The sequence below is a fragment of the Melozone crissalis genome, unplaced genomic scaffold (assembly GCF_028551555.1).
Source record: "Melozone crissalis strain CALT ecotype California unplaced genomic scaffold, PUWL_Pcris_2 ptg000198l_1, whole genome shotgun sequence".
NCBI classification, from domain to species: Eukaryota; Metazoa; Chordata; class Aves; order Passeriformes; family Passerellidae; genus Melozone; species Melozone crissalis.
This window is the reverse complement of record NW_026535962.1, coordinates 2,058,920-2,078,182: the sequence shown is the minus strand read 5'-3', so window position 1 is coordinate 2,078,182 and position 19,263 is coordinate 2,058,920. Positions and strand designations below refer to the sequence as shown.

Below are 19,263 nucleotides of genomic sequence, written 5' to 3'. Positions count from 1 at the left end.
AGGATGAAAACCCAAACTCCATCCAGACTTCCCCATGATTTTATTTTCATTTTCTTTCTATTTTAATTTCTATTTTAAATTCTATTCTTCTATGTTAATTTCTATTTTAAAAGAGGTCTGTGACAGAAAAAAATCCTTCCAGCAGCTCCAGGAACCCACAGCAGAGAGAACTCTCACCTTTGCACAGGGGGAGGTTCTGAATTTGTTCACGGAGTTCCTTTTGTATAAAAGCAGGGGAAATTTTTCTTTAATAATAAAAATGTTCCCACCCAGTGCAGGGTAAGACCAGGACACATCCAGAATTCAGTGTCTGTCCTGCATCTTCCCCTGCAGAGCTCCGAACCTGCCACTCTTCCATCATCCCCACATTCCCCTTCCCTCAGGATCCATGCAGGAATTAAACCCTGATTAACATTTCTCGGGAATGCTGGGCAGGAGCTGCCAGCAGAGCAGTTCTGAGCTGTCAGCACAGGCACACAATGCACCTGGGAGGGTTTGGGGTTTAGGAATGCAGGAGGAGCAGCCCCTGAACCAGCGAAATGGGGAATAGGGGATGGGACCGAGCTCCACAGGCTCTGCTTGGCTTTCAGCTCACAATTAACACTCTGCTAATTAGCTCGCTGTTATTGTTGTCACCACACCGTGCTTGGGAGTGCCAAATTCCCACCTCACCGAGGAACAAACACCCCGAACACCACCTTGAGCAACAATTCCTTCACCTGACAATTCATGGCGCTCTCAAAGTACCCACAGAACCAGCAAACAGCTGAAAACCGACCCAAATTCAGTTCTAAAAACTCACCCAAATTCAGTTCTGAAAACTGACCCAAATTCAGTTCTGAAAACCGACCCAAATTCAGTTCTAAAAACTGACCCAAATTCAGTTCTGCTTTAAATGTGACCCAGCCCTGCCAAGTTCTGCTCCCCACACACACCACAAGAATGAAATATGGGAAAACACTGAATTTTCCCCAGCTCCTTTGGGGCTGCAGAGGGGAAGGAAGGTTGGAAAACCTTCTCTTGGTTTTTCTCAGCTGCCTGAGCCTTACCTGGGTCAGTGCCTCGCTGTGCCTGGCCGAGGGAAGGGCTGGGACACCCAGGATGGGCTGTCCCTGTCACTGAGTGATCCCCGAGTGCTGCAGCTGCAGCCGCGTTTTACCCAAAGGGCCCCAAACGGCCCCAAACTGGGCGGGGAGCTGGGGCTGGGGCTGATTAAACTGGGAGCCGCTGCTGGGGACAGGCACTGCGAGTTTGGGGTGGTGGAGCTTGGGGACAATCGCTGGGAGTTTGGGGTAATGGAGTTTGGGGACAAACGTTGGGAATTTGGGATGGTGGAGTTTGGGGACAATCATTGGGAATTCGGGGTGCTGGAACCTGGGGACAATGACTGGGAATTTGGGATGGTGGAGCCTGGGGACCGTTGCTGGGAGTTTGAGGTGGTGGAGCCTTGGGATAATCGTTGGGAATTCAGGATGGTGCAGCCTGGGGACAGTCGTTGGGAGTTTGGGATGCTGGAGCTTGGGGACAATTGCCAGGAATTTGGGGTGCTGGAATCCAGGGACAATCACTGGGAATTCAGGATGATGAAACCTAGGGATGATCTCTGAGAATTTGGGATGCTGGAGCCTGGGGACAATCATTGGGAATTTGGGATCCTGGAGCCCTGGCAACAATTATTGGGAATTCAGGATGGTGGAGCCTGGAATTTGGGGTTCTGGGGCCCCAGGACAATCTCTGGGAGTTTGGGGTGCTGGAGCCCAGGGACAATCACCGGGAATTCAGGATGGTGGAGCCTGGGGACAATCATTGGGAGTTTGGGATGTTGGAGCCCAGAATTTGGGGTGCTGGAGCCCCAGAACAATCTTCAGGAATTTGGGGTGCTGGAACCCAGAGACAATCGCTGGGAATTTGGGATGATGGAACCCAGTGACAATCATTGGTAATTTGGGATGGTGGAGCGCCAGGACAATCTCTGGGAGTTTGCAATGGCGGAACCTGGGGACAGTCATTGGGAACTTGGGGTAGTGGAGCTTGGAGACAATCACTGGGAATTTGGGATGGTGGAGCCCACCCTCCCCCAGGCCCTCATTAACACCCCAATAATTAACCAGGTGTTTCCCAGGGCCACCTGTGCGTCCCTTTGGCCGAAATTTCCCTGGCAGCTAAAACGAAGCTGTTCCAGGGCTGTGTAAAATGGCAGAGGGAGAAGCCAGAAATCAATTTCCATTAGGGAGCTGTCTGGCAGGGCTGGCAAAATGAAACACTAATTCCCAGCAGTTCTGGGTCATTACCTGGATTTCATGGAGGCAGGAGCAGGGCTGGCTCCTCACACGCTGCAACAGGAATCAGGAAAATCTCCTCTTTCACTGAGCTCCCAAGGAAATTATTCTTTTCATGGGAGGAGAAAGAAAGAGGGGGAAAAATCTGCTGTAAAAAGCCAGATTTTCAGCCAGCCTGAGTGCTGCCCTGCCGTGGGTTGGTCCAGTGGAATTCCCAGTTCCAGCGACAGATGCAGAGCTCGTTAATCACAGCCCTGCATCTCCTCCCTGAGCCTGTTGCTATTTGTGACTGGAGATTTGTGTCATGGAACCATGCAGCTCTGAAAGAGCCCGAATGGTTTCCATCCCAGTCAGCCCCTGCTGCCCCCACCAGCTCTGGCAAAAAAAGCACAAAATTTGGCAATTTTCAGATTTTTGTCCCCCTGGGCACGAGCCCAACCCCACAGGTTTGGCAGGAGTGTGCCCGGGCTGGTTTGGAATGGAATGTGCTGGAAGGTGGAGAAGCTGAGGGTCAAACCCCAGGGATCGGTGAATGAGTGAGGCTGGGGATGCTGCTGGTGATGGGGGAACAGAAAATGGGAGGAAGGGATAAAAATAACAGGGGCAGGTCCAGGCCTAAAAGTTCCTCCTGTCCTGGGCATGTGCTGGAGCAGGAAACAGCCCTGAGAATGCTCTGGAAAAGGGGGATTTATGGGGATGGAGAGGGAGAGATTTGTGGGGTGGAGATGGGGAATTTGTGAGGATGGAGAGGGGAATTTGTGGGGTTGGGAGATTTTGGGGATGGAGATGGGGAATTTGTGGGAATGGAGAGGGGAATTTGTGGGGTTGGAAGAGAGATTTTGGGGATGGAGATGGGGAATTTGTGGGATGGAGATGGGGAATCTGTGGGGTTGGAAGATGGGAGATTTTGGGGATGGAGAGGGGAATTTGTGGGATGGAGATGGGGAATCTGTGGGGTTGGAAGATGGGAGATTTTGGGGATGGAGAGGGGAATTTGTGGGATGGAGATGGGGAATCTGTGGGGATGGAGACAGGGAATTTTTGGGGATGGAGAGGGGAATTTGTGGGGTTGGAAGATGGGAGATTTTGGGGATGGAGATGGGGAATTTGTGGGGATGGAGATGGGGAATTTGGGCATGTGGGGACGGTTTCCTCGTCTTCCCATGGATTTCCACCTGGATGTTCCAGCTTTGGATGCTTTCTCAGCAGCCCAGGCTGAGCTGAGGCTGCTCTGCAGTGGCCCCGTGTCCATCCCAGGGCTGGGGCCGCGGGGATTTGGGGTCCTGGCTGTGCAGCATCCCCGCTGGGACGGGCAGGGAGCTCAGTTACACAACGGAGCTGTTTGTTTGGCTCTCCTTAGCAACCCCCGCACGTCCTGCCCGCCGGGGCTCGCTCCGCGCACGATTCATTGCTCCGATAGAAAGGCCCCGTTAACCTGAATATATTATTGAAAAGCTGCATATTTCAATCCGCCCCAGATCTGGAAATAGAGATGCAGGGTCAGCTCCTGCCGTAAATCTGCACAGCTCCTGCGAGCCGGCGGAGCTTCCCTGATTTACAGCGGCAATAAAGGGCCGGGATGGGGATGGGGATGGGGATGGGGACTCCTGGCTGCCACCAAGGACGTGGCAGGGACAGGCAGGACCCTGGTGGCCATCCCTGTGACCTGCCAGCCCCGACACTGCGGCAGGAAACGTTTCCTTGTGCTGCACTGAAAAAAAAACTCGAAAAAACAAATCAAAGCACCACCATACTTTTAATTTTCTTTAATTTTTTTATTTGTTTTGTGGGGGTTTTTTTGTTGGTATTTCTTTTTGTTGTTTGAGTTGGTTTGGTTTTTTCAGTTTTTAAAAGTTTAATTTATATTTTATATATTTTTATATATATTATATTAAATAATATATAATATAATATATATAACAATATATAATATACATAATTATATATATAATTATATATTACATAATATAATATAATATAATGTTATATTATATTATATTATATTATATTATATTATATTACATAATATATTATAATATAATAGATATTATATTATATTATATATAACATATATTATAATATGTTATATAATATATATGTTATTATATATTATTATATTATCTACATTATATAATTATATATTATATATTACAGAATACATATTATATAATAAATTATATAATATATATAATGTATCATAATAATATATTATATTATAACATATAATATATATAAAATAAATAAAAATATACAAAAATATCTTGTATAAAGATATACAAGACTGTGTAATCTCTCTGTCAGATTATCCTGCCATGGGATCCCAGCCAGGCCCTGAGGATTCCAGTAAGGGAAACGTGCCTGGCAGGGAAGGGTTCTGTTTGAAAAAGGGAAATGAGAAAAACAGGAGTGTTCTCCCAGCTCCTGCCCACTGCCTTTCACTTTGTGCCCTGGAAATTACCTAGGAAAGCCTTTATTCCCACAAAACTTGGGGATTTTGGAGTTTGGAAACCTTTATTGCCACAAAAGTTGGGGATTTTGGAGTTTGGAAACCTTTATTGCCACAAAACTGAGGGGTTTTGGGGTTTGAAAATCCTTTATTCCCACAAAACTCAGGGTTTTTGGGGTGTGACCCAGTTTTGGAGACACTTGACTCAAATTCCATCTCCAGCTCTCCCTTGGCACCAGGTCCTGGTTTCTGTTTGGGGTCAATCCCAAATCTGAATGGCCAAAGGCAAACTCTGCACTGACAGTGTGCCCTTAATTATTTTTAATTTTTTGTTTTTGGTGATTTAATTAGGAGCAGGATCTGGGTTTGGGGCAGGGCACAAAGTGGATTAGGGGAGCGGCTGCCTCTTTAATCGGGGCCATTTCTCCTCCCTTTAATTTCACCCTTTGCTCTCCCAGAGGCTCTGGGAATCCTCTGGAGATGCCAAAGTTGCAGAGCTGGGGGAGGATTTTGTTATTTATAACCCCAGGGGCTGAAGGGGAATAAATTCCTTTGGATTCCAATCTTTCATCTGCTGCTGGCGGGTTCTGTGGAAATCCTGAGCCCCCTGCTCCTCCTGCAGCAGATTTCATCCCAAACTTCCCTCTCTGCTCTGCTCCCAACACATTCCCAGGGTTAATCCTGCCAGGAATCCTGTTCCTCAATCCTGGCATCCCAAAAACCCAGCCCAGAGACCCCTGGGCAGGTGGAGCAGGTGGTTGGACATCCCCAAAATCTCCTATCTTCCATCCCCACAATTTCCCCTCTCCACCCCAAAAATCTTTCCCTCCCCATCCGCACAATTTTCCCTCTCCACCTCAAAAATATCTCCCTCTTAATCCCCACAATTTCCCCTCTCCACCCCAAAAATCTTTCCTTCCCCATTCCCATAATCTCCCATCTTCAATCCTCACAAATTCCCCTCTCCAGCCCAAAAATATCTCCCTCTCCATCCCCAAAATCTCCAATCATCCATCCCCCAAATCTCCCATCTTTCACCCCAATTTCCCCTTTTCCATCCCCACAATTTCTCCTCTCCATCCCACAAATTTCTCCCTCTTCCATCCTCACATCCTCCCCTCCTCCATGCCCAAATTCTCCCTTCTTCACCCCCAAAATCTCCCATTTTCCACCCCAATTTCCCCTTTTCCATCCCCAAATGCTCTCCAGGGAGGCTCTGCAGTTCAGGGATGGCACCAGGAGCTGGAGCAGCAGCAGATTTCTCTCCCTTTTAGCTCCTCACTGAAAAAATAAGCTAAAGGAGACCTGGAATCCCAAAATCAAGGAGGCAGCTGAGGCTGGAGAGCTCATGGAGTGAGGAGCAAAACTCCTGGAAGCTTCTGGAAGCAAACCCTGCACACAGCCAGGTGAGTTTGCACTCAGTGTACCATTTTTATTTGACATAGATAGATATTTTTTTATATATTACATCATTTAAAAACAGATTATATGTAAAAGCACACACTTTTGGTTTGGTTTTTTTTGCTTGTTTTTTTGCAGGTCAAAGCCACCCCAGCGTGTCCCACACAGTGCAAAGGGACAACTTGTGCATTTCCCCCTCTTCTCCCCCTGGAAAAACAAGGTTGGTGTCCTTGTCCCACCCTTCCAGAGCCACCACCAAGTGTCCCTTAGAGCCCTGGGGACAGCTGGAGCCTGGGGAGGGGACGGAGAGCAGGGACAGGCTCCTGCATCCAGGATTTATCCAGGAAAAATTCATTCAGGAGGGAGAGAGTGGGATCAAACACAGCCCTCAAATCGGCTCAGTTGGAGTAAAAAGAGGCTCAAAAGGTGTAAAAAGAGGCTCAGGAGGAGAAAAAATAGGCTCAAGGGGAGTAAATAAAACTCCTTTGGGTTCTCAGCCCTTTTCCATGCATCACCCTAAACTCTGGGATGAATTCTCCTGGATGAATTGTTCCTGGATAAATTATCCTGGGTGAATTCCTCTGGGAGAAATCCTCCTGGAGAAATTCTCCTGGATAAATCCTCCTGGAGAAATCCTCCTGGATGGATCCTCCTGGATAAATCCTCCTGGGGGAATTCCTCCTGCACAGTCCCAGTTCAGCACTCCCAGTCCCAGTTCAGCCCTCCCAATCCCAGTTCATCATTCCCAGTCCCAGTTCAGCCCTCCCAGTCCCAGTTCAGCCCCAGTTCAGCCCCAGTTCAGCCCCAGTTCAGCATTCCCATCCCCAGTTCAGCACCCCCAGCCCCAGTTCAGCCCCAGTTCATCATTCCCAGCCCCAGTTCATCATTCCCAGCCCCAGTTCAGCCCCAGTTCATCATTCCCAGCCCCAGTTCAGCCCCAGTTCAGCCCTCCCAGCCCCAGTTCAGTCCCAGTTCAGCATTCCCAGTTCAGCCCTCCCAGTCCCAGTTCAGCCCCAGTTCATCATTCCCAGCCCCAGTTCATCATTCCCAGCCCCAGTTCAGCATTCCCAGCCCCAGTTCAGCCCCAGTTTAACCCTCCCAGTCCCAGTTCAAGCATTTTTCCACCCAGGAAAGAGCAGAGAGCGGAGGGAGGAGAGGCCCTGACGCCCTGAGAGCTCCTCCCTCTGCGAATCCCCTGAGAAAAACGGATCAAACGGAATTTTTCCTTTGTACAGCACCCATGGAAGAGTTCTCCCCCCTGTCCTGGGCTTCCCTAAGGCTCAGTCCTTTCCCATAAATCTGAAAATTCTCCTTTATGGCCTCACAGCTGCAAGGGGGAGCTTTAGCTGGGAAATGAGAATTAAATGAGCACCAAAAGCTCTCCCTGATCCTCCGGAGTTCCAGGAGTGTGTCTGAAGCAGCGAATTAAAGCTGATTTTTATTTTTTCCGAGTCCTGCTGGACACAACCCAAGCAGAGAACCGACGATGATTTGTCAATTAAGGAGAAAAAAAAAAAAAAAGGGAAATAACGACGGTGGCTCGTACCCATCGTGGCCACAAGGCTCCATCTGGTGGCGTTTGCACCCAAAAAGGAGCTGGGGAGGAGGGGGAAGCGCGGATCGTACTGGTTAAACTGGTTCACAGCAGAGAAATGGCTTTAAACCCGAGGTGAAACTCGAGATTAAACTTCTCCCAAGCTGGGAGAGGAGGTGGCACCATGGGAAGGGGAATTTGGTGTGGAGAAATGGATCTGCAAGGGGACAAAGCAGCCAGGGGAGGGCACAAAACCTGAATTGTGGCCACAAAACCTGAATTGTGGCCACAAAAACCTGAATTGCGGCCACAAAACCTGAGCACAGCCAAGCTCTGCTGCCCTGCACAACCGAGCAGCAGTGGGAATAACACAGGAAATATTTTAATGCTTTTCTCTTGAGAGCATTCCCAAAAGGGAAAAGGGAACAGCCAGGAGCAAAATGCCAAGCTCAGCTATGGAAGCAAGCTGCAAAAGTTGGTTATTCTGTTAAAAAACGAGGCAGGGACAGGAGAAATGGGAGAGTTAAAAGCCCAGGCTGGTCCTGCTCAGCCTGCAGAGGGAGAAGCGGGAGGGATCCTTCATCTGCAGCTTGGGCAGGACAGGGAACACCCAGCCTGAGCTCCCTGCTCTGCAGAAATCAGGTTTGGGGTGGGAGAGAGGAGCTGGCTCACCCTAAAATCGCTCAGGCACGGTCAGGAACAGAACCAGCACCAATCCCTGCCCAGAGGAAGGAGCCTGGTGCCTGCTCCAGGGGTAACTGCAGCTCCAGCGGCTCCCAGTGAGAGCCAGGGAGCCCAACTGGGGCAGGGGGAGGGCAGGGACCCTGCCTGTCCTGGCACCCGCAGGTTTCAGTGCTGGGGGAGCTGCTGGGGCTCCCCCAGAGCTGCAGCCAGGAGGGTTTGCATGGAAAAGGGTCGGGATTGTCCATGGAAAGGCTGGGAAAGAGGCTCAAAGTGTTGGGAAAGGCTCAAAGTGCTGGGAAAGGCTCAAAGTGGTGGGAAAGGCTCAAAGTGGTGGGAAAGGCTCAAGTGCTGGGCTCAGGAGCAGCAGGATTGGAGCAGCCAGGGCTGGGATCGCCCTGGGGCACAGGGGTGGAGCTGTCAGTGATGGGGAGGGGGCTCTGCTCCTCTGTCAGTGATGGGGAGGGGGCTCTGCTCCTGCCCCGGGGGCACAGGACCCAACAGGGGCACACACTGGCATTGTCACACGCTGCCACTGGGGCACTGTGTGCCACATTGGCATTGTCACACGCTGCCACTGGGCCGTTGTCACAGCCCTCTGCTCCTCCAGAGCAGCTGGGGGGGACAGGGATGTCCCATCCCAGAGACACCCTATCTCAGAGATGTCCCATTCCAGAGATAACCTATCCCAGGGATGCCCCTCACCAGAAATGTCCCATCCCAGAGATGTCCCATCCCAAAGATGCCCCATCTCAGGGATGCCCCCTCCCAGAAATGCCCCATCCCAAAGATGTCTCCTCCCAGAAATAAACTTACTCCAGAGATGCCCCATCCCAAAGATGCCTCATCCCAGAGATGTCCCCTCCCAGACATGTGCCCTCCTCAGCACCTTTTTGAGGCACCAAACCCAACAAAGCAGAGCACCCCCCTGTCCCCATTCCTCTCCTGGGGGTGCAGAGCCCCCAGGCCCTGCAGAGCCCCCAGCCATGCTCTCTCCTGGGGGTTCCTGGGGTCGCCCCAGTCGCGGGGGTGTGGGGCAGAGCAGGGGGTGCCCGGTGCCCCCGTCAGGGGGTGAGGAAGCGCCGCAGCACCAGGTGCCCCAGCACCACCACCACGGCCGCCACCAGCAGGTACTTCACGTAAACATTGTCCAGGTTCTGCACGGCCTCCTGCCAGGGAGGGGACACGGGGGGGTCAGTCCTGGCAGTGTCCTCGACCCCCAAACCTCAGCCCCTGACCCCTAATCCCTGACCCCTTCAGCTACCCTGCCCCCTGACCCCAAAACTATAGCCCCCTGTCCCCAAGCCCTGACCCCAAAACTGCCCCCAAACCCTGCCCATTGCCCCCAAGCCCACCCCCTGCTTCCAAACTCTGCCCCCAAAACTGCCACAAAACTGTCCCTAAAGCTGCCCCCAAACCCTGCTGCCTCCCCCCAAAGCTTCCCCCAAACCCTGCTGTCTGCCCCCAAACCCTGCTGTCTGCCCCTAAAGCTGTCCATAAAGCTGCCCCCAAAGCTGCCTGCCCCCAAACCCTGCCTCAAACCTGCCCCTGAGCTGCCCCCAAACCTGCCCCCAAACCCTGCCACCTACTTCCAAACCCTGCCCTCTGCCTCCAAAGCTACCCCAAAACTGCCCCCAAAGCTGCCCCAAAGCTGCCCCCAAACCTGCCTCCAAACCTGCCTCAAACCCTGCCCCCAAAGCTGCCCCCAAAACTGCCCCCACTGCTGTCCCCTGCCCCCAAACCTTGCTGCCTGCCCCCAAACACGCTCCCTGCCCCCAAACACGCTCCCTGCCCCCAAAGCTGCACCAGAGCTGCCTCAAACCTGCCCCAAAAGCTCCCCCAAAAGCTGCCCCCTGCCTCCAAACATGCCCCCTGCCCCCAGAGCTATCTCAAACCTGTCCCCAAAACTGCCTCAAACCCTGCCCCCCCAACCTGCCTCAAACCCTGCCCCCAAACCTGCCCTCGAGCTGCCCCCTGCCCCCAAACCTACCCCAAACTTGCCTCAGAGCTACCCCAAGCTGCCCCAAACCTGCCCCCAAAGCTATCCTCAAACCCTGCTGCCTGCCCCCAAATCTGCCCCCAAAACTGCCCCCAAAGCTGCCTCCAAACCCACCCCCTGCCCCAAACTTGCCCAACCCTGCCCCGAGCTGCCCCTGGCCGCTCACCCATCCTCCCTGCTGCGCGATCCAGCGCGCGATGCGGTGCTGCAGCATGAACTCCCCGACGTAGCGCGCGATGCGCCGCAGGAACCCGCTGACGCCGCGCTGCCACACGTGCATGGCCAGGCGGTACCCGAAGGCCAGCAGGGCGATCACCCGGCCCCAGTTGATGCCACTCTCAAACAGGCTGCAAAAAAAAAAAAACCCAGGAGATGCCTGAATTCCTGCCCGGAGCTCCCAGCTCGGAGCTGGCCAGGGCAACGGGGTCAAGATTGAGGAAATGGCCCCAAAATTGTAGCAAGAAAAGCTTAGGTTGGATGTTATTGGAATATTTTTCCTCTGGAAAGGTTGGCCGGCCTTGGAACAAGCTGGGGAATCTTGAGCAGTGCGGTCAACATTGAGGAAATGGCCCAAAATTGCAGCAAGAAAAGCTTAGGTTGGATATGATTGGAATTTTTTTCCTCTGGAAGCGTTGGCCAAGCTGGAGGATCCTGAGCAAAATGATCAGGATTGAGGAAACGGCCCCAGATTGTACCAGGAAAAGCTGAAATTGGATATTATTGGAATTTTTTTTCTCTAAAAGTGTTGGCCAGCCTACACTGGGGAATCTTGAGCAGGGCAGTCAAGACTGAGGAAATGGCACAAAATTGTAGCAGAAAAAGTTTAGGTTGGATATTGTTGGAATTTTTTTCTCTGGAAGCATTGGCCAGCCATGGAACAGCTGCCTACACTGCTCAGTCTTGAGCAGTGCAGTCAAGACTGAGGAAACGGCCCCAGAATTGTACTAGGAAAAATTTTTATTAGATATTAAGGAATTTTTTTTCTCTGGAAGGCTTGGCCAAGCTGGAGGATCTTGAGCAGTGCAGTCAAGATTGAGGAAATGGCCCAAAATTGTAGCAAGAAAAGCTTAGGTTGGATATTATTGGAATTTTTTTCCTCTGGAAGGGTTGGCCGGCCTTGGAACAGGTGCCCAAGCTGAGGGATCTTGAGCGGCACAGTCAAGATTGAGGAAATGGCCCAAAATTGTAGCAAGAAAAGCTTAGGTTGGATATTATTGGAATTTTTTTTCTCTAAAAGGGTTGGCCAGCCTACACTGGGGAATCTTGAGCAGGGCAGTCAACATTGAGGAAATGGCCCCAAAATTGTAGCAGGAAAAGCTGAGGTTGGATATTATAGAAAATCTTTTCATGGGAGTTGAGAGAAGTGACTCAGAAATGGAGCCACGCTCAGAATTTTCCGTGGGAATCCAAACAGTGCTGGGAAAAAGCAGCTCCACAACAATTTGCAAATTTACCTGAGTGTGACAAGGGTTAAGTTACCTGAGTGTGACCAGGACAGGACAGAGATTTACATGAGCGTGACAAGGGCTAATTTACCTGAGTGTGGCCAGGACAGGGACAGAGGTTAATTTAATTTACCTGAGTGTGGTAAGGACATGGACAGGTGTTAATTTAATTTACCTGAGTGTGACAGGGGTTAATTTACCTGAGTGTGACAAGGACAAGGACAGGGGTTAATTTACCTGCGTGTGTTGCCGCCTCAGCCAGCACGGCTGCCCGGATAGGGGAGCAGGAAAAGGACAGAAAGGAAGGAGTTAAACACTGGAGAAAAGAAGGAATTAGACACAAACACCGAGCACAGGGACAGGGCTGTCACAGCCAGACGTGTTTGGAGCAGTGACAGGAGCCCAGAGACCCGTCCTGCCTGACCTGGGTGGGCACAGAACCCCTTGGTGCCTCCTCAATCCAGACTTCCCTGGGAAGTCCTGGCAGGAAATTTTCCAGGTCTGTGCCCTCACTCCTCACCTGTCACTGTGCTTTGGGTGGCTGTCACCTGCAGGAGGCTCTGTGTGTGTCACCTGCAGGCTCTGCCAGCCCATGGAGCCACTCCCATACCAAGGTGTCCATGAGGACCAGCTTGGGTGGGGACTCTGAGCCACCTCGTGTGTGGCATCCTGCCCATGGTAGGGGTTGGACTGAGGTGGTCTTCAAGGTCCCTCCTGACCCAACCATTCCATGATTCCAAGATTTCTGTGACCATCCCACCTCCAACAGGGGTTGTTCCCTGGGATGTCCCAGCCTGGAGCAGGGGACAGCAGGAGCTGGTTGTGCCCCAGAGGGGGAGCTGTGACAGGCGTGGGGGACATCCTCTGAGGGACCCCAGGCAGCTGGGCAAGGCCTGGGAGGGCACAATGATCGGAGCAGTGCAGACAGGCAGGAAACACAGGAATAACCCCGGGAAGCTCGAGGGCTGGAGGGTGAAGCTCAAACAGAGTGTGGGTTTAACCAACAGCACTGACCACACCTGACCTCCCCTTCCCTTCTCCTGCAGGGGAAGCCCCCAGCCCACCCCAGGAGCTCTGAGGCTTTACCTGGAGGCAATTTTGGTGAAGGTCTCGTAGGCGTTGTGGCGGGTGGGCTGCAGGCTCTCCAGCATGGTGCGGAACTCGGCGTCGTAGCGCCGGTAGATGTCGTCCCCGATGATGGCCAGGCGCTGCCCCACCTGGCTGCCCGTGCTGGGGGGTGAGGAGGAGTCAGGCCAGGCTCTGGAGCACGGCCTGGCTCAGGGGAGGGGTGGGAGCAGGGATTTACCTCTCCAGCTCCTGCTGGATCTGCTCGATCTCGGGGTCGGGCGGCAGCTCCGCGCCGCGCTCCTGGCGCTCCTGCTGGTAGCGGTAGAAGGCGTAGCTGCGGAACACCTCCTCAGCCTCCTCTGCCACGCGGCCTTCTGCAGGGACACACGGAGAGACATCAGGCCAGCTCTCTCCATTCTCAGGTTTGGAAGGGGCCATTCCCATAGAACCTCCTCCAGACCCACACATGTCCCCACAGAACCTCCTCCAGACCCACGCATTTGTCCTTGTCTCCATACAATCTTCTCCAGACCCCCACATGTATCCCTGTCCCCACACAACCATCTCCAGACCCACACATGTCCCCACAGAACCATCTCCAGACCCACGCATTTGTCCTTGTCTCCATACAATCTTCTCCAGACCCCCACATGTATCCCTGTCCCCACACAACCATCTCCAGACCCACACATGTCCCCACAGAACCATCTCCAGACCCACACGGGTCTCCTCGTCTCCACACAACCTTCTCCAGACCCACACAGGTGTCCCTACACCCACAAAACCTTCTCCAGACCCGCACATTTGTCCTTGTCTCCGTACAACCTTCTCCAGACCCACACATGTCCCCACAGAACCTTCTCCAGACCCACACAGGTGTCTCTGCACCCTCACAACCCTCTCCAGACCCACACATGTCCCTATCCCCCCATAAACATCTTCCAGGCCTACAGAACCATCTCCAGGCCCACACAGGTGTCCCTACACCCTCACAATTCTCTCCAGACCCACACATTTGTCCTTGTCTCCATACAACCTTCTCCAGATGCACACATGTCCGCACAGAACCTTCTCCAGACCCACACACATGTCCCTGTGCCCACATAAACATCTCCAGGCCCACAAAAATGTCTCCAGACCCACACATGTTCCCACAGAACCTTCTGCAGACCCACACAGGTGTCCCTGTCCCCACACAGCCAGGACCAGCCCCCCTGCAGCAGGGAGTGTTTCAGCCCTGCGGTGACAGATCCCTCATCACACACATTCCACAGCTCCAGGCAAGGTCCCCACGGGATGTCCTGGATTGGAGCTCGGTTTGGGCTGCTCCAGAAGCTCCAGGAGGGGACAGTGGCTCCCACAGCCCCTCTGAGTGACCCCACAGGGACCAGGAACACCAAACCCTGTCCCACCGTCCCAGAAATCTCAGAAATCCCAGAAATCCAGACTGGCCACACAGCTCTCCAGAATCTGCATTTCCATCCTGAGATTTTCCTGCCCAGGGCTGGGAAGTGAGGGCACAGCTGTGCTGGCAGTGCTGCCCCACACACCCCATCCCCAAACCCCAAACCCCACCAAATGCTCCTCACAGGCTTTGCCAGCTGCTCCCACCTCCCTGTCCTGGCTGGATCTGCCATGCTCAGGTGACACCAGCAGAGCTGAAGGGAAAGGACAGCTCCTGTCACTTTTCCAGGGGTTATTTTCTGTTCCTAGAGAAGGGTTTGTTTGGCAAACAGATCTCCAGATTTCCCCTCTCTTTCACTTTCTTAGAGTTGCAGTCTGTGACTGTTCCAAGGGGAGAGCAAGAAAATGAAACCAACTGAATCAGAGTTTCAGGGAGAGGAGGGCAAACACTCAGCCAGACAAGAGGAAATCTCTGCACCAAAAAAAATCCCTGGAGCTATTTTTAGGAACGCCAGGACAGGAGGACAGATTCCCCCTTCCCACAGGTGCTATTCCCATTGGGATTTCTTGGGATCTCTCCCACCCAAGGGATCTGGATGAGGGTTTGCCTGGTGGCAAACAGTGCCAAGGGGAGGTTTGGAGCTGCTCAGGGATCTCTAGAAGGAAGGAATTGCTCCATGTCTGCTCTGTGTGTGATTTACCCTCCTCACCTGCCCAGCAGCACCAGGAGTCACCGTGTCCCACCCTTCACCTGCTGGGCTGAGCTGAGGGTTTTTCCTGCCAGCCCCATTCCCAGTTTCACCCAGTAACCAGGGCAGGGCTGGGCTCACATGGGGACAGTGGCCCCGCTCCCAGCCTGTCACCACTGCCCTGCCAGGGCACACAGCACCTGGTGTCACCCCCAGGCCACCCAGACTGTCTGAGATCTGTGTTTTACTCTGTGATTTCAACCCCAAACACCTCCTGCTCTCTCATGCTCAGGGAAGGCAATGCACAACTCCAGACAGCTCCCAGCACTTTGTTCTCTCCGTGCCTCCAATCCCACCTTGCTGCCCACCCTGACCATCCAATGCCAAGCACAAAATCCTTGGTTATTTTGGATGGAAAAGAACATCAAGCCTTACCCAATTCCACCCAGGGACACCTCCCTCTAGACCAGGATGCTCCCAGCATTTCCCAAAAGCTTTGAACACCTCCCAGTCCAATCCAGCTCCTTACAGAGCAGATCTGTTACCCCAGCCTTGCAAAAAGCTGAAGACAGGAAATCCCATTTTGCCAAAGGAACACAGCATGGGAATGAATTAAAAAACAAAGGTTTGAAGAGGAGGGGAGCACCCAGAGCCCCCAGAACCCTTTACCTGAGCTGAGCCCGTGGCTCCCCCGGCGTTCCTCATTCCCCTCATTCCCTGAGGCCATTGCAGAGAGGTTTGGGGATGGCAGCTTCACCTGGAAGGGGATGGAGATGGTGAGTGCCTGGAGGAGCCCTGTGGCCCCTCACAGCCCGAGGAGCAGAGCCCAGTGCTTTTATCTTGGCCAGAGCTTGCTCCTCCCCTGCAGAACACTCATTCTGTACCCACAGGAGGGGTTTGAGTGCACTCTGACTTCCCTGGTTCCCTTTCTACAAGGATGCTGATGATGGTTTCATTTTCTAAGGAGGGTGCTGATGTCATTTTTGTCATGAAAAGAGACCTCACACCTCTAATGGACTTTCCTACTGCTTCCAAAAGTTGTGGGCTGCACCAGCTCCTGCTCAGCCCAGCCCACAGAGCTTTCCAAAAGTCTTTAACAAAAATTCCAGCAGCTCTGAGGTTTCCTGGCTGTGACCACACTGAGCTGCCTGACAACATCACCATGAGATGAGCCCTGATTTCCTCCAGGACTCCAATTTCCTCTAACTCCCTTTGTTCTTTACATTTCCCCTCTCAGAAAATAAGAAAATTAAATAAATGGGAACAAAACACAAAGCTCATCTTTTCCCTGAAGTTCACAGGTGTCCTAAACCTGCAGTTCAGGGCTCATCAGAGGTCCTTGAGGCCACAAAGTTCCTGTCAGGATTAATGGGATCAGGGCAGCTCCTTGCTGCTGTCTGACATTCCAAAGCACATTCCCAGCCCACACTTCCACAGGGTTGAGCTGGGGACTTTCCTCATCTGCACCAAAGCTGAAACACAGTTCCTGACACCTCAAAATTTAAATTGCATCCTGGACAAAAATAAAGAAGTGCTGGGTAGGGATAAATAACCACTCATGGGTATGGAAGAAGTGCACAATGTGGTTCAAGCTCATGGCTTCAAACTGGAGATTGTTCAGAAGGCAAAAGAAATGGAAGTACAGCCCATTTGCTGTGGGATGGGGCCTGGAAGTGCAAAGCTGGGAAAACCACGAGGTCCTGCACAGCTGCACAGGGGCCTGAGCCTGGTGAGCAGGATGGAAATGCTGATTTTTCCTACACTCTGAGGATGGAGGACAGGATTGCCCCCTTCCTCCCCAAACACAAAATCCCCATCCAAGACAGAGCTGAGAAGGCAGTGAGGATCATCAGCTGGGACCAGGGGTAAATCCCTGGGAGAGCTGCTGGGCACGGGCCAAATCAGCTGCAGAGCTGCCTCTCCTGGCTCTCAGAATCACAGAATTCCCTATCCTGGGATGGTGCAGATCCCCTGGGATGGTGCAGATCCTTTGCACGGTGTCCATCCCTTGGGATGTACAGATCCCTTGGATGGTGCAGATCCCTTGGATGGTGTCCATCCTTTGGGATGGTGGAGATCCCCTAGGATGGTGTAGATCCTTTGGATGGTGTCCATCCTTTGGGATGGTGCAGATCCCTTGGATAGTGTCTATCCCCTGGGATGTACAGATCCTTTGGGATGTGCAGATCCCTTGGATAGTGTCCATCCCCTGGGATGTACAGATCCTTTGGGTGATGTCCATCTCCTCCCCCACTCAGGAGCCTCCTGTGCTTCCCCCTCTGCCATCCCAGCCCATGGCTGAGCCCACCTGCACTGGGAGGACTCAGAGCTGTTCCCAAGCTGGGAGCAGCTCCTTGGAGCTGTGGGAACAGTGGGGATCTCCTCTGTACCCCGCAGTGACACTGCTCAGGTGGCACAGGATGCTGGGCAGGGTGTGAGTGCACCCAGCATAGAGCTCAGAATCCTCTGGAGCTTTTCCAACTCGGCCTGTGGGGCAGAGGGCTGTGCCCACAGAGACCCAGGGCTGCCCAGGGGTGACAGGGATGCCCAGGGGTGACAGGGACTTTTCCTGCCTGGGATGGGTAAGTGAGGAGCGAGGGCTTCCTGGAGCACGGCGCTGCCTGTGCAGCACAGGAGCCCAGAGCAGATGACTCATGATTTTCAACTTGAGTTTCATTTCTGAAGCCCTGCGGTGTCCTTTGTTTTCGGTTTCCTTCTGGGTCCTGGCAGCGCTGTTTTCTCTGTCACACGTGATGCTGAGGCCCTGTCACTGCTGTCACCACCCTCAACCGGCCCCAAATGTCCATGTGGACTCCCAGAAGAGCTCACTGTCCATCTCTGCAGGGCTCAGAGTGTCTCAGGCCATCCTCTCCAGCTTCCAGAGCTGCTGCCCGTGCTCCTCCTGCTTCCCAGCTTCCCTGTTCCCCCTTTGTTACAGGAACAAGGGTGTGAACCAGGAGGTGACACCCAGACACCCAGAGACAGCCCGGGGCTGCAGGAAATAAAAACCCTCCAAGATGTGAGTCAGGGCTCAAATGGAGGGTGTCGGGGCAGCTGCAGGGTCTCATCCACACTACGAGGGTCCTGTAGGAGGCTGCAAGGAGTTAAAGCAGCTGCAATCCTGATATCCGAGCCCAGCCAGGGGCTCTGGAATCACCCCCTGACTGTTATGAATGCCAGGAAATCGATGGAGCATCCCTTGGGACGAGCATTTGGCAGCGATTCCTGCAGGACAGAGATCCCACAGGATCCCTGACCCCATCCCTGACCGGCCAGCGGGGCCAGGGCTGCTCCTGCCCCTGACCCAGGGCAGCAAAAATTGGCCAGTTTGGGGCCATTTGCCCAGTTTGGGGCCATTTGCCCAGTTTGGGGGTTGCACAGTTTGGGAGTTGAACAGTTTGGTGTTTGCCCAATATGGGGATTGCCCAGTTTGGGGGTCATCCAGTTTGGGGGTTGCCCAGTTCGGGGGTTGCAAGTTTGGGGTCTGCCCACCCAGCACGGCCCCAGGGTGGGCACAGGACCGCCACCATCCATCCAGCCAAGGTCACCCCCAAACCGTGCTCGGGGGTCCCGGCGGGGCCAGCACAGCCCCACGCGCCGTGCCCGTGTCCGGGTCACCGCCCGGGCGTGGCGGGACGGGTGTCACCCGATCCCCGGCGGGGACAGCTCTGCCCACCGATATCCCCTGCCCACCGGTGTCCCCTGCCCTGATGCCGCGGGCACTGTCACCTCCCGGGTGGAAAAAATATCGATTAAACGAGGGAAAATTCCCTTTTTGGGGCGGGAAAATTCCCTTTTTGGGGCAGCGACCCGCCCGGAGCGGGACCTCCAGCCCTGGCCCGGGGGCTTCTCGCACCCACCGCAAACTTTGTCCCTGTCCCCCCTCCCGCACCCCGCACCCCGCACCGCCGCTGCGTCCCTGCCCATCCCATCCCGGACCGGAGAACGGGGATAACCCGTTCCGGGAGAGTTTGGGGAGGGGGAAACGGGGGAAAACTCCACTCACCGCGTCCCGGCGCGTCGGGATGTCCCGGGAGCTACCGCATCCCTGCCGGGACCCGCTCCATCCCTCCGGCCGCTCCCTTCCTGCCTCCCGCCCGGGCAAAGGAAGCGCGCGGGGCCGAGGAGGAGGAGGGAAAAGAAGAAGAGGAAAAAAAAAATCAAGTAGAAACCCAACCCCAGTGACCATAGATAGAGCCGCGCTTTATTCAGATTTATTCAGCTCCCTCTAGAGGCACCAACCCCCGCGCTCCGGGGGATTTTTTGGGGGGTTCTGGGGGTTCCTTGGGGGAGGCTGAAGCATCTCCCGGTCCCTGT

At 53.5% G+C, this 19,263-nt stretch overlaps 1 protein-coding gene across 1 annotated transcript; it reads right to left on the bottom strand.

Moving 5' to 3' along the window:
* Positions 1–9,336: 9,336 nt before the first annotated feature.
* On the bottom strand, positions 9,337–19,032 carry BAK1 (BCL2 antagonist/killer 1). Its single transcript, XM_054294000.1, has 6 exons — positions 18,953–19,032; positions 15,616–15,703; positions 13,092–13,227; positions 12,872–13,015; positions 10,507–10,687; positions 9,337–9,510 (listed from the first exon to the last, which is right to left on the bottom strand). Exons 2-6 carry the CDS (start codon positions 15,671–15,673, stop codon positions 9,406–9,408), a joined length of 624 nt encoding a protein of 207 aa, XP_054149975.1. The 5' UTR covers positions 15,674–15,703; positions 18,953–19,032; the 3' UTR covers positions 9,337–9,405.
* Between the last annotated feature and the right edge of the window lie 231 nt (positions 19,033–19,263).

Excerpts from the sequence above, each read along its gene's own strand:
- BAK1 (XM_054294000.1), bottom strand. The coding sequence starts at position 15,673 with ATGGCCTCAGGGAATGAGGGGAATGAGGAACGCCGGGGGAGCCACGGG. Across the intron at positions 13,228-15,615 it reads GAGCCACGGGCTCAGCTCAG|AAGGCCGCGTGGCAGAGGAG; the intron begins GTAAAGGGTTCT and ends GTGTCCCTGCAG. Across the intron at positions 13,016-13,091 it reads ATCCAGCAGGAGCTGGAGAG|CACGGGCAGCCAGGTGGGGC; the intron begins GTAAATCCCTGC and ends CTCACCCCCCAG.